The following is a 13817-nucleotide window of genomic DNA, read 5'->3' as shown; positions in this document are numbered from 1 at the left end:
GACAGCAACACGTTTTATACTGAAACATATATATAAAAAAAAAAAAAAAAGATTTTAAAACAATTTGCTACATACAGTAAAAAGGCATGAAATGAAATGAAATCTTTAAGTTTTACGTTATGCCGGCTAGGCTAAAGGAGACGGTGATGATGATAAATGAATGAAATGGTGGAACTAAGAAAGTGGGAGGAAACGGGAGAACCCCGAGAATAGGGATGCGCACGACACAAGATTTGTGGCTGTCTCGTCTCGAAAATGTGCTTTAAAAGTGATGACTCGACTCGAAAAATGTATATTTCTCTATTGGAAAAGCCGTGTCTCGACTCGAATTTTGTCAGGAAAATCCTGTCTCGACTCGTCTCGTCCGCATCCCTACCCGACAAAACCCACGCACACGGTGTTTGTCCACTACAAAGTTCCCTTGGCGTGAGCTGGGATCGAACCAAGCACCCCATGCACCAGAGGTAAACGGTCTACCACTGAGCCACCGCAGCCCCCAGTGGTAGAGCGTTTATCTCTGGCGTGTGGGGTCTCTGGTTCGATAACTGGCCTAGTAAGTTTATGGTAGTCAGAATCGTGTTCGTGGGTTTTCTCTGAGTACTCTTGTTTCCTCCCACTTTCTCATTCCACCAATTCTTCCAACATCATTTACTTGTCTTAATCATCTCCAAGGGCGTAATCGTGGGACGTTAAACTGAAAGATTCCGATTTCGATAAAACTATACTGATTATAAAAACACAATCGTTCTGTATTTTTTTTCTGAAAATATAGGTGGAAGTATTTTACAATTGCTTATTGTCTTTTCGGGTGCAGAATAGGACCTGTTCAATACTACATAGACGTAGTGGCTTGCGGTATGGGACATCCTCTCAAAGCTTGGACCCCAATCAACAAAAATTTCTGACTGCGCGCCTGATCAAATCATTCCATATTATTTTATTATAGGCAACCAACATTTCTTACTTGTTATGCAGGTTGCATAAGTACTAGGGAATACTATAGATTTTAAACATTATATGGACAGCCACCGTTAAATTCACTGTTACCCATGAAGATCTTAACAGATTGACATCGTGGAGGGAACTCGGTCGAGATAATCGCTAATATTCAATGGAAAAAAATAGAATTCATAAATTCATTTTCACTCGACTTTTTTATTTTATTTTAGCGTCTCTTTCAGCAGCGAGGTTATTTCAGAAATGGACTTACAGCTTAACGTGGAATCCGAACCACACGAGCTCCCACCGAGAATCGAACCCCGATTCCCCATACGCCAAAGACATGTATGCTAACCACTTAGCCACGAGGGAGAACCACTTTGTATTAAGATTTGTTGTGCGAAGTAAAAACGGACGTACGTACTAAGTGTATAGTCTTTTAATCCCTACTGCGTGGGTCCTTTAAAATAATATAACAACAGAACATCAACAATAACGTATTTGCAATTAACAATGAGTTTGGGATTGCGAAAACAAAAAAAGTTGTTAAACGATTTTAAGTAAAATTTTACAAGTAGTATATGCATAAAGAATACGAGTGTCACTGTTAGGAAAACAGAAACAGCAATGCATATGTTGTACACAAATAAATAATAATCACTTCGAGCAAAGTAAAAAAAAAAAACTGTCGGTTATTATTGGGAATGAAGGACATACTTTTTTAGCCGCCCAAATTTTGTTTCTTTCATTTTTTCGAAAACTACGCATGAGAATTCACCTTCAGGAGGGTTATTTTGTTCAATTCGATGTGATCTATCTACTTATACATGTAATATCTTTGGCTAATATTCAGAAATCAAAAATTTAAAGCTAATGAAAATTTTTATGCTATATCTCATTAATGATATTCTATGGGGAGGCATGGTTGCTCAATGGTAGAGCGTCTACCTCTGGTGTGTGGAATCAATAGTTCGATTTCCGCTCAATTAAGTTTGTGCTGGACAACATCGTGTCCGTGGGTTTTCTCTAGGTACTTTCGTTTCCCCCCACATTTCCATTCCACTGATTATTCCATCATCATTCACTTGTCATAATCATCAGTCTAACTTACCGTGTCGGAGGGCAAGTATAGGGACAAGAACATTGCATTTTACAAACAGTTTGCGGCCCCCACTTTGAGAACCACACTCTTAAAAATTTCCTTGCTCAGAAATGAGAAAAATGCATGTTCAAAACAAAATAAGTAATGTTTACTCATATTTGAGGAAAAATGTCTCATTATTTCCAAATGTGTTTTCATTTGTGAGCTCAAGGCAAATTTTCAAGTTCCCATTTATGAGATTTTCTGACTTCTTAAAAATGAGAATGAAATAGTGCGTGAAATAGTGCCTGATCATAGGTGATTAAAAAATAACGGTAACAATCTTACCGAAATAATATTACTATGTTTTACTAGGGAGTAATATTGCTAGGACTTAATTACTATTCAGGCAACGAGATATAGGATTTCAGTTGTAGCCGAGTGTGAATGGATATGAGTACGCAGTAGGTGATGCAGTTGAGATGGCGTATGCATACATGTTATGTGACAGCGGCGAGGAGCAGCATACATATCAACTTTCGAACGTAAGTTTGGGTGAATTGTAAACATACTATTATAAACTAAAAGTTCCTGTAGTAAATTCGTTAGAGTGTAGAACGCTGACCCCCTCATACAGGTTATATAGGCAACAGCAGTCAGGTTGGCTCCTTTATGCATCAAAGCTCAGTATTCAATTCACATAATAACGAGTGCAGCAATAACAAGTGAAGACGGGTTAAAGCCCCGTAGGGCACGTTGTTTTCTATATTACAGTAGAACGGGGAGGCATGTCAATGTTTTACACCCTTCACCATTCGTCATAATGTGCAAAATAGCTTATGTACGGAAACAAAGAATACATAAGTCATCTGTATAGTTAGAAACAGCATTACAAAAGTGTGATTTACTATTATGGAATTGTAATACAAAGATCTTTGTACTAATCACCTAGCATAGATTGACGCCTCCTTTTTTTCACCACCAGTAATCGTTTTAATGACACATGTTTGCAGGTTATTTGTGGCATAGTACTGTACATTTGCTCTTAATTTAACGTAGAGGCTATGGTAGCTCAGTGGTAGAGCGCTCACCTCTCGTACGATGAGACCCTTGCTTTGATCCCAGGATTCCCAGCTCGCGGCAAGTGGGCTTTCTGGTGGATAAACACAGTGTGCATGGGTTTTCTCGGGGTTGTCCCATTTCTTCCCACTTTCTTCATTCCACTATTTTTTTCATTCTCATCATCATCGTCTCCTTTGGCCTACCCAACATAACTGTGGGAAGTAAAACTCAAAGATTTCATTTATTTTTTAACCCAACGTCTCACGATTGTGCTCCAAGGCTAGGAGAGACAGTGATAGAGATGGATAATAATGATGTAATGAAAATGTGGACGTACGTTTCTTGGCAGTTTTTGCATGGGTTTGTGACCTTGCTTCCAATCTGAATTGAATCCTTAGCAGTGGAGTTTCAGCACATTTATGAAGGGCAGAAACTGTCGCACGTCCCTGCCGTAATGAAGAAGGTGAAAGGTGGGGAATAGTCCTGGAACTCCGGACCTTCCCCGAAATAACTATTTTTATGTAAATTCTATCTAATTTTAGGGACAATTTTCCATATTTTAATACAATTTGTCCCCGTATTCAACTTGGAGCCCCTCCGAAATAAAATCCTGCGTACGTTTCTTGTAGGAGGAAACTGGAGAATCCTAGAAAAGCCAACGAACACGGTGTTTCTCATGTAGGCAACTTTTTTATGGTAGAGAAGTAGGCATATTGGACTGCGATGACTCAGTGGTAGAACTAGCTTCTGATGCATGAGGTCCCTAGTTTGATTCCACCTCCGTCAAGTGAGCAGTGTGAGTAAACATCTTGTGTGTTTTCTCGGGATTCCCTCACTTTTTTCATTACAGCATTTTCATTCATTATCATCATAACGTCTCCCTGAGCTTCGTAGCATAACCGTAGGACATTACACTCCAGCAGAAATTGTTACCACTATTCTGAAGTAGACGGATAATTCTTGAATCTGAATTATCAAGAAGTTGGTATAATGTTGGAGGAAACGGGAGAATCTTGAGTAAACCACGTCAATGAAAAAGAAAAGTCTTGAGAAAGTGGATAGTGATAAAAAGGAAAATGTTCAACCGTCTAATGCAGTAGGAATAAGTAACGCACCTAAAACACAAGTCGTCGTGGTATTCGTGGCATTTTCTTGAGTTGAAGTGCAGATTTGAATGTGTTATGTTTTAAGCAATATCTATAACTGTAGGTGTTTATTTACTATAAATTCTGGGTGTACTAATAGTTTGATTTTTTTTTTTTTTTTTTTGCATGTTTATATTTTGTTTATATTCTTTTCCGTCTTCTCGTATTTGAGAACCCCGTTTCTGTGCACCGTTTCTCGCTTTTGAGGAAGATATTTTTCAAATCTTTTTGAGAAATGTGTTTCTTAAAATTGGAATTATACGTCTCATTTCCTCAAATGTTACTTTCTCAATTTTAAAGAAAAAAATATTTTTTATCAAATTTGAGAAAAAAATGAAATCTTTGAGTTTTACGTCCCACGGTTATGCCGGTTAGGCTAAAGGAGACGGTGATGATGAGTAATGAATGAAATTGTGGAATGAAGAAAGTGGGAGGAAACGGGAGAACCCACGCACACAGTGTTTGTCCACCACAAAGTTCACTTGGGGGGGGGGGGCTGGGATAGAACCGGGGATCCCAAACACCAGAGGTGAACGCTCTACCACTGAGCCACTGCGGCCCCTGATTTGAGAAAGCATTTGCACCCTCAGAAATAAGACATAATTCCTCGCATTTGAGTCATTATTTCTCAAAATGATTTGAGAAAATCGAAATCTCACTTTTAAGAATGAATTACTCGGTGCACAGGTAAGAAACGGATGTTCTCAAATACGAGGAATTTTTTCTCGAATTTAAGAAACCATTTTTAACAGTGCATTACTGTAGCTAATGGGAGATTATAACAATATAAGAATAATCTGTACTAACTTGGTGAGGTCGTGGATTGGGACCCGGATGTGGTGCGGCCATTCCATGATGATACATCATGTCATGTTTGAGCTGTGGAAGGCCCGGAGTGGATGTCGCAGGGTGTTTGCCAATGTCGACCGCTGCCAGCGCTTCCGCTCGACTCAACAAACCGTCGTTCAAACCTCCGAATATGTCGCCCTGTAATATACAAGAAAAAAAAAGTACTCATTAACTACATGATTAATCAGTGAACAACCGAATATAACGTTGATTTGAACAGTACCAAAGAAAATAGGATGTATTCAAGGAGTAGCATGTGTAACTATACTAATATATGATATCTCTTATAACATCCAGCTCTACCTCGATGTTGCCTGAAGTCTTCATTAGCCTCTCATATTTTCAGAATACCAGACGAACAAGAATGCGGAGCAGTCTGAGCACTGACTTTATGTCAGACATCTGTGATTACTCCTTATACTCAGCAATGCAGTTAGGCTAGTTGTCACCCGGTGCAAGAACTCGCCTTAGTACCCCTCCCCTTGACCAACCAAACCAAAATGATCCCCGACTACGCGTGATATTGTCATCACACAGTAATCCTAAAAATTCCATTTTTTTCTTCAAGTTATAAAGCTTGATTCCAAAATTGCAGTGCATAATCTAATTCTTAGTACAAAACACTGGCGTCTCTGGCATGTAAAATTTGGAGGGGGAGGCATCAAAAAAAGTGATTTAAATGGTACTACCTAGCCCAACCTGTTTATTAACTTCGATTCCATTTGTTACCTTTCTAGTTACCTTCACGCACCCCCTAAGGTATATCAAGAACTCGATTACAATCGTTTCACCGCCTAAATATTATATTCAAAATAAATATAATTATTATTATTTATATGATATTCTGTCGTTAGTAAATAAATTAAAGTAGAATAAAAATATTGAATATTTTGTACTTCAGAATATTGAGGGGGACGCGTCCCCCTCATCCTCCCCGCCAGAGACGCCCGTGGTACAAGATAAAACCCCAAACTAATTAGTATTTAATTGCCAAATGATCTGAGAGTAGAATGCTTTGCTTATAGTCTTATCATAATAACTGCAAATCACCATGTTTTTGGAATTATATCGGGATGTGCATATGTGTAGAATGAATCAACAGTCTGTTGTTGTAGAATAGAATATTTAATTATGACAAACAGTCAAGCTGTTGTGTAGAGTATTATACTCGGACATTTTCAAATCTCTTAAATCGATGTGAGTTAAATGAAAGCACAAAAATCTGGAACTAAAACTCAACTTAGCGGGTTCTTTTGTCTGCAAAGGTTTTACGATATCCTCAAAAGATAGCTTTGAAGTTAAGTTGTGCTCTACGGATATGATGCTAAGGTTGGTGAGTCATTGTTGTCGTGTTAAGTTTCTGAGGTATTTTTTAAATGATTTTTGGTTTGCTAAAACTCCTTTCCTTGTCTTATAGTGAAAATAAATATTTACCCAGATTTGCGCCCCCCAATCCGGCGCCCGAGGCACAAGCCCCGTATGCCCCTCTTTAGTTACATCCCTGGTTATACCTGTTCATCTTCAGTACACCCAACTCCCATACCTTTTCCTCATGGTTTGCTGATGCCACTGCCTTTGTTTGTGTCATCAGTAAACCAGACGAGCATGTATAAGAAAGTAGTCCGAGCACACTGACACACACAAAAAAAGTCAGTGGTATCAGTAAGCTAGTCGAACAAACATAAAGACCAGACTGAGCACCCTTACAATTAGGAGCAGTGAGCTCAGTAAGTCACAAGGAGCTATCCAATTAGCCTGACGACCAGACGAGCATGTATAAGGAAGTAGTCTGAGCAAACTGACACACACACACACAAAAAGTCAATGGAATCAGTAAGCCAGACGAACAGACATAAAGACCAGACTGAGCACCCTTACAATTAGGAACAGTGAGCTCAGTAAGTCACAAGGAGCTATCCAATTAGCCTGACGCTACTAAAGGTAGTGGCATCAGTAAAACAGAGGAACAGGTATAATTAGCAGTCCGACAAGGCTGAAGATAGTTTTCTCAAAAAATAAGACGAACAGACATAAAGACCAGACTGAGCCCCCTTACAATTAGGAACAGTGAGCTCAGTAAGTCACAAGGAGCTATCCAATTAGCCTGACGCTATCAAAGGTAGTGGCATCAGTAAAACAGAGGAACAGGCATAATTAGCAGTCCGACAAGGCTGAAGATAGTTTTCTCAAAAAATGAGACGAACAGATATAAGGATCAGCGTCGTGTTCCTTAGCAATTTCGAAGCTACAAGCATAATACAATGGAACAAATACAGTATGGTCTCCCCGTCTCACTGGTCTAATGGCTATCGCGCTCCCGTTTGGTGCACGTGGTTTCTCGTTCGATTCCCTGTGAGAATCCTCTGAAGTTCGAACGCATTACGAAGATTCGGACTACACGTTAAAACTGTAGGTTCACGTATCATATAGCCGCGGTGCTGAAAAGGAACCCTAACTCCCAACCAACCAAACACAACATGGTCTAAAGTTTGATTCTTGTAAATGAGCCCTAAATATACATGTACAGGGTGTCCGATATGTCTGGAAGTAGATGGAAATCATGATGTTTTTTTTCGTTGCAAATAACTACGAGTTTGAGAAACAATGAACGTATTCTAGTGTTTTGCTGTATGGTGGGCAAAGCTGCTCAATTGAACACATGCATCTCTAACAAGACCAATACATCTTCATGTGCTTAAAAACTGAAAGTTAGGAAAACACACTCCGTCGATCAGAGGACACAGAGTGGTCCCGCACGGCAGTACATGGACGATGTTATGTTCTCCATTAGTAGACGATTAAGCTCCGTCAATCCGTAGAACAGAAGGACCAACACTCCAAATACATTGTGTAGACGTTAATTTTCCTTGTTTCCAGACTTATGGAACATCCTCTATGGGGCACTATAATGTTAGATCAGCCTATATTCTAAGATAACGCTATATACACATATTTTTCCATTAATAATATCTATTAGTAGGCGAGGAACGCTCAAATTAGAATATATCGTTTATAAATATTATTGTGTAAACACAAATGAGAAATGTGTGTCGCTGCTATAGTTTGAGATAATAAAGTTCTTTGTCTGAACTACCTGGACACATTTGAATAATTAGGTGGCTTTAGAAATCCATAAAAACAAAGGAAAGAGAAATTGGAGTTCAAGTTATCTCCTTCTTAGATATTAGTTTATCAATTATTCTAAGCGAACACCTTTAGACATTAGATATAAATCAGTCGACTTAGAAATTCAATCAATAACGTTCATTCTTTCAGTGATTTATCGGCGTCTCCGTTAGGTAGCTGTAAATAATTTATGAGATGCTCTCCTTCCTTCAAGCACTTATATTTTTCTACACTTTACTAAGTTCATTTGAGAAAAAGAACAAACAAATATTAAAAAAATCAGATATTAGCAATTAGGAAATGATCTCTGTGATAGGACATTTTTAAAATTATTGCTACACAAGTTTGAGAAATTTTATATAAGGCTACGTCAGTCTGCCCATCTGTTGATAGATAAGAAAGAAAGAAACTTAAGTGATAACGACAAACAGTTTTCTGATAACGGTTTAACTTTCCGTCTTGATCGTTATCCCTTTATATACCAACCACATGTGGTAGAAGTCCACCATTTCAACGCTAATCAATATAAAGTAAACAATTGTAAAATATACATTTAAAAAAAGATATGGATTCACTGTCCCGAGAATACCTATTTACACTTTAAGCTTTGTAAAAGATAGCGATTTTTTCAAGATATGAATTCACTGTCTCGAGAATACCTACTCATACTTCAAGCTTTGTTAAACAAAGATGAAATGAAATCTTTGTTTTACGTCCCAAGCTTTAGGGATTTTTTTAAAAAAAATTATGGATTCACTGTCCTGAGATTGCCTATTCACACTTCAAGCCTTAAGATTGCGATTTTTTTAAGGATATGGATTCACTGTCCCGAGAATACCTATTCATGCATCAAGCTTTGTAAAAGATAGCGATTGTTTGAAAGATATGGTTCATTGTCCCTAGAATACCTACTCATATTTCAAGCTTTGTAAAAGATAGCGATTTCTTTGAAATATATGGATTCGCTGTCTCGACAAAACCTGTCCATACTTCAAACTTTGTCAAAGACAGCGATTCTTTTTTTTTAACATATCGATTCACTTTCTCTAGAATACCTGTTCACCTATTCATACTTCAAACTGTGTAACCTAAGAAGATGTAATTTTTTTTCAACCATACAAATTGCTGAGATATTTCCAAAAGTATGTACATTACAGTATTATTTTATGGATAAATCCATATTCTTAACTCAATCATAATAATCCTGGGGTATTGAAAAGTAACAAAAGCAAATTATAAAAAGTAGCTCATAGTTTTGATTTTTTTTTTTTTTTTTTTTTTGGAGGGAAAGCCATGTGATTATCCTAGCATTTACAATCCTGCAGTGTATTGTAAAAATACCGAAACATGTTGCAAAAAGTAGCTTACAGTTTTCTTTTATTGTTATAAAGGTAACCAAGAAAGTTCTGTCGATTTTGAAGAGGTCTGTGTTCTATTGGCCCTCACACCGTGAGTTGAATGCGAATGGAGATAAGGCGAAGGTCAGTTGTTGATGTCGGTAAATCCAACATACTACCTGATGACAGTTCAGTTATACTGTGAACTTCCGTAAGAACAGAGTGAACGTGTGACCTCCACAGAACGTCATAAGGCCGTGTACGCTGTACGAGTTCAAATTGGGGTCAAAGGCCGCTGTAATGGGGCGGAAGATATGCCAGGCCTTTGGCGAGGGTATCCTGACTACACGGACAGTGATATGTGTTTAACAAGTTTGAGGACGGTGACGAAATACTCGAAGACGCACCACGCGCCGGAAGACCAACACATGTACAAAATGAAGACCTTCAGGCAGCAATTGAGGCGAGCAGTGACTAGACATGTGAGGAATTGGGATTACACTTCAGTGTGAGTGGAGAAACCATTCGGCAGCACCTCCATCAACTTGGGAAACATTACAAGTTGAGACGATGGGTCCCTCATGATTTAACTCCGGGGTGGAAGGAAACATGAGTAGACACATGTGTTTCTTTGCTGTCTAGTCTAAGGAAGGAATCATTTCTGGACAGGGTTTTGACATGTGATGAAAAGTGGCTCTGCGGCGCTGTCATCATTGGTTAGCATCCCATGAACCGATTCCAAAATAGCTGAAACCAGCACTGCACCAGAAGATTGTCCTCCTGTGTATTTGCTGGACGAAAAGTTAAGCCCCACGTGGCTATGAAGACCCGGGACACCATTCTACGCCTTGGATGGGAAACACTTGCATCCGCCGTACTCCCCGGACATCGGATCATCCGATTATCACCTGTTGCATTCCTTGGACAATCACCTTAGACGACGCCAGTTCAAATCCCTTGTGGAGGTGTAAAATGCACTCGATACCTTCTTCGCTTTAGAGCCCACCAAGTTCTACCGCGATGGAATCCATGGCCTTCCAGAACGTTGGCAGAAGGTCGTCGATGCTGATGGAGACTATTTTTGATCTTCCAGGTATGTCTTAGGTGACATATTAATGTTTGAAGGTGGTGGGTGAAAAAGCGACAGAACTTTCTTGGTTACCTTTATATTTTCGAGAAAACCAATATTCGTTTCCCCAACCATAAATAATTCTAGACAGTGGCGAATCCAGGGGACGGGCAATGAGTATGAAAATCCTCACTAAAGATTATATTTTTTTCTTCTAGTTTCAGTTGTCCAAGACACAGAGCGGCATGTCCCTTCTCCTAACTAATTCTACTCTAATAGAGATCCTACAAGTGGTAAAAATATGTCTTAGCCTTCTTGTAAGGATTTAAACTGATATTAACCTTATTTGTTACTCTACTTATCCAGAGCCATGGAGTTTGTTCATTATGATATTAACCTTCATCTTTCAAATACATTATACATGATAATAGATATAAATTCACGTGCTAAGTGCTCAATATGGGGAAACGCTGTTTCCAAACTTTTTAAAATCACAATGTGCATTTTGTTTATGGTATTTCCTTTTAATTGTGCGAAATTATCTCCAGACATAAACTGAAGCGAAAGAAACAAATAATACTCGTATTTCTACTTTTCTTGACCACCATTAAATCAAATGTATTAGTTTCCAGTTGCAAGGTCGCTTTTTTTTTTTTTTTTTTTTTTTTTGCAATAGACATTTGCATAAATTAGTGTGCAAGCCTACATCAGCGTTTTTTTTTAATTTTGATTTTTTGGGTAGAAATTTGCGATACACATTTAAATTTAGAGTTTTTGTATAGCGTTTTCAACAGTAAGGAAATTGAAATTATTTATTTATTTATTTTTCTGTTTTACGCGGATATGAAATAATCAAAATAAACAGTTTTAGCATGTAATAAGTATGATAATGAAAACGCACTACTCAATAATTTATTAATGGGAGCTGAAAAGTTTTTCAGGGGATTCCAAATTCAGTTTGGGGATAGGTTATATTATCATTTGTAAAATCATCACTAAAATTAGGCTACAGTTTACAGAAAAATCGGGGTTTCAGGGTTAGAGATCCGAACCCTCAGGATCATCCTTTAAAATCAGGATCAGCAAAATAGAGGATAAGTAAGGACCGTTACGCAAATGCCGGTATAGTCCCCTAAAATTAGTACAATACACATTGGGTCGCGGAGAACTTTGCATTTGAATCAATTTTACAGAATTCTGAAGGGACACTTCGCGAATGTACATTAGTAGATACATCACAAAATGCGATGCGATACCAATTAAAAAAAAAAATTGATATATCGTCCATGAGACATTCGCCCCCCACCAAACAAACTTTCTGGATCCGTCACTGATCTTGGGCTATTAGAAACATAACATAACGCATTGGATATAACAGTTTACAATTTTATTTTTGAGATAACTCCGTATGATTGCCCATGCTATAACAATCCTGGTTACCAAAAAATAGCATAACATATTACAGAAATAAGCTTACAGTTTAATGATTGCACATATTTTTGCACTTCCAACTTCCAATACAAGAAATAACAAAATTTTTGTTGTTAATTCGTAAATTCGTAGTTAGAATGGCGTTGTTTTTGTTAATACATTAAGAATAGAATATGGCAATAAAATTCTCGATTCCTTTGTACGCTGGTTTACTTATCAATACAATCAAGATTTAAGAGAAAATATCTTTTACTCTGTCTTTTTCAAGCTAAACAAGAAATCAAACAAACAAAGGAAAAAAATTCACAACCATAGAAGCAGTATCAGAGTATCAGAGTCCCAGTCCAGCCATCTAGCGAGCCTATCCTCTACTTGTTAAGACTCGCGCGCTTCCCGCCCGCTACTCTCTTAATATTTAAAAACACACAGAGAGAAGCTGTAGGGCAACGAACGAACAGCGATAAGATCCAGCATGTACTCAATTCTCTAGCGAATATCTAGGAAAGAATAACTATGATATGTTTCTACGAATTCAGGGAGGATTATAAGAAATATTTAAAAAAAAGATTAGAAAGACTTAGACTCTTTTCCTTGATATCTATTTTAAAAAAATGAATTCTTCAAATATTATTACTGTATGATATTACTTATGTAAAAAATATCCAAGAATGAGACACCTACCATTTGATACTTCTCATTAAAATGAACATAATAATATGGTTAAATGTAAAACCTCATGCGCACTTTACGATAATATTTTTCTCTAAACCTAAAAATTGACGATATAAGATAAGCACGCCACATATTCAGTGTATTACAAAGAATTTTGTAATTACTTTGGGAATGGATCTCTCACATCAAAATAAGCTTACTACAGTTTAATATTTGCACATATTTTTACACTTCAAACTTAAGAAAATAATCAAAATAAGAAAAAAATGATCATATGGACGTGTGATAGGAAATGCATAGTTTCGTAGTTATAAGGTGCCGACGACGTGAAAAAATGAACTTCAAAAGTCTATAGTTCCACTATCATACGAGATGAAAAAAAAAAAAAAAAAAAAATGGCTGAAGTAATAACTCAGAGTGGTGTCAGCTTCAAAGTATCCCTCTATGCTTCAACACACTACTTCATTCGCTGCTGCCATTGTATATAACTCCCTGGAAGTCAAGTTCTGTTAGGGTCTTTAGTACGTTTTCCGTTTGTTATTTCTAATCTCATTAACGGTCATAAAATGTGTTTTTTTCCAGTTTAGAATTATTTTTCAGGAAAAAAAAAAAAATCAGAAGAAGCCAAATCAGGCGAGTACGATGTGTGTTCGTACTCGCTTCAATGTTTCTTCGAGCCAAAAATTGCTGTACGGATAGGGCTTTGTGAGCGGGTGCATTGCACAAGTTTTTTGCATTTGCAATTCTTCCGTTAAGATGCATCTAACTGACTTTTTGTCCAAATTCACAGCCTCAGCAATTCCTCTAACACTCAATCTACAGCCATTTCTCACAACACGAGGAACATTTTCGATATTTCTTTGAGCTACAGAAGAACGCGGGCGGCCTGTTCGTTGATCATCATCACAGCTCTCCCTACCCTACAAAAACCTGATGTATTATTTGCATTTATTCCCATTAAAAAAAATCGAAAGTTGAATCCAATATGGCGGATTCAAGATGGCTGCCGGGGTGGGTAACATGTATCAGAGAAACAGTACTTGACCCAATTTGTGTTCCATATGCCTACATTCATGTCTAGTTCCATCTAAAGAAACTGAAAACAA

The 13817-nt window shown here is 37.6% G+C and overlaps 1 protein-coding gene across 3 annotated transcripts in view; it reads right to left on the bottom strand.

Annotated features, from left to right (window-relative positions):
• acj6 (abnormal chemosensory protein 6) overlaps positions 1–13817 on the bottom strand; it is a 244224-nt gene that overhangs the window by 20343 nt on the left and 210064 nt on the right. For all 3 annotated transcript variants that reach the window (XM_081727860.1, XM_081727861.1, XM_081727862.1), the window contains one exon: positions 5035–5214. In XM_081727860.1, the coding sequence (XP_081583986.1) occupies positions 5035–5214 (180 nt within the window). The remainder of the gene's footprint in view (positions 1–5034; positions 5215–13817) is intronic.

Source organism: Thermobia domestica, chromosome 10 (genome assembly GCF_964235325.1).
Source record: "Thermobia domestica chromosome 10, izTheDome1.hap1.1, whole genome shotgun sequence".
In the NCBI taxonomy this organism is placed as follows: domain Eukaryota; kingdom Metazoa; phylum Arthropoda; class Insecta; order Zygentoma; family Lepismatidae; genus Thermobia; species Thermobia domestica.
The sequence above is the reverse complement of the archived record's forward strand: the minus strand, read 5'-3'. Positions and strand labels throughout refer to the sequence as shown.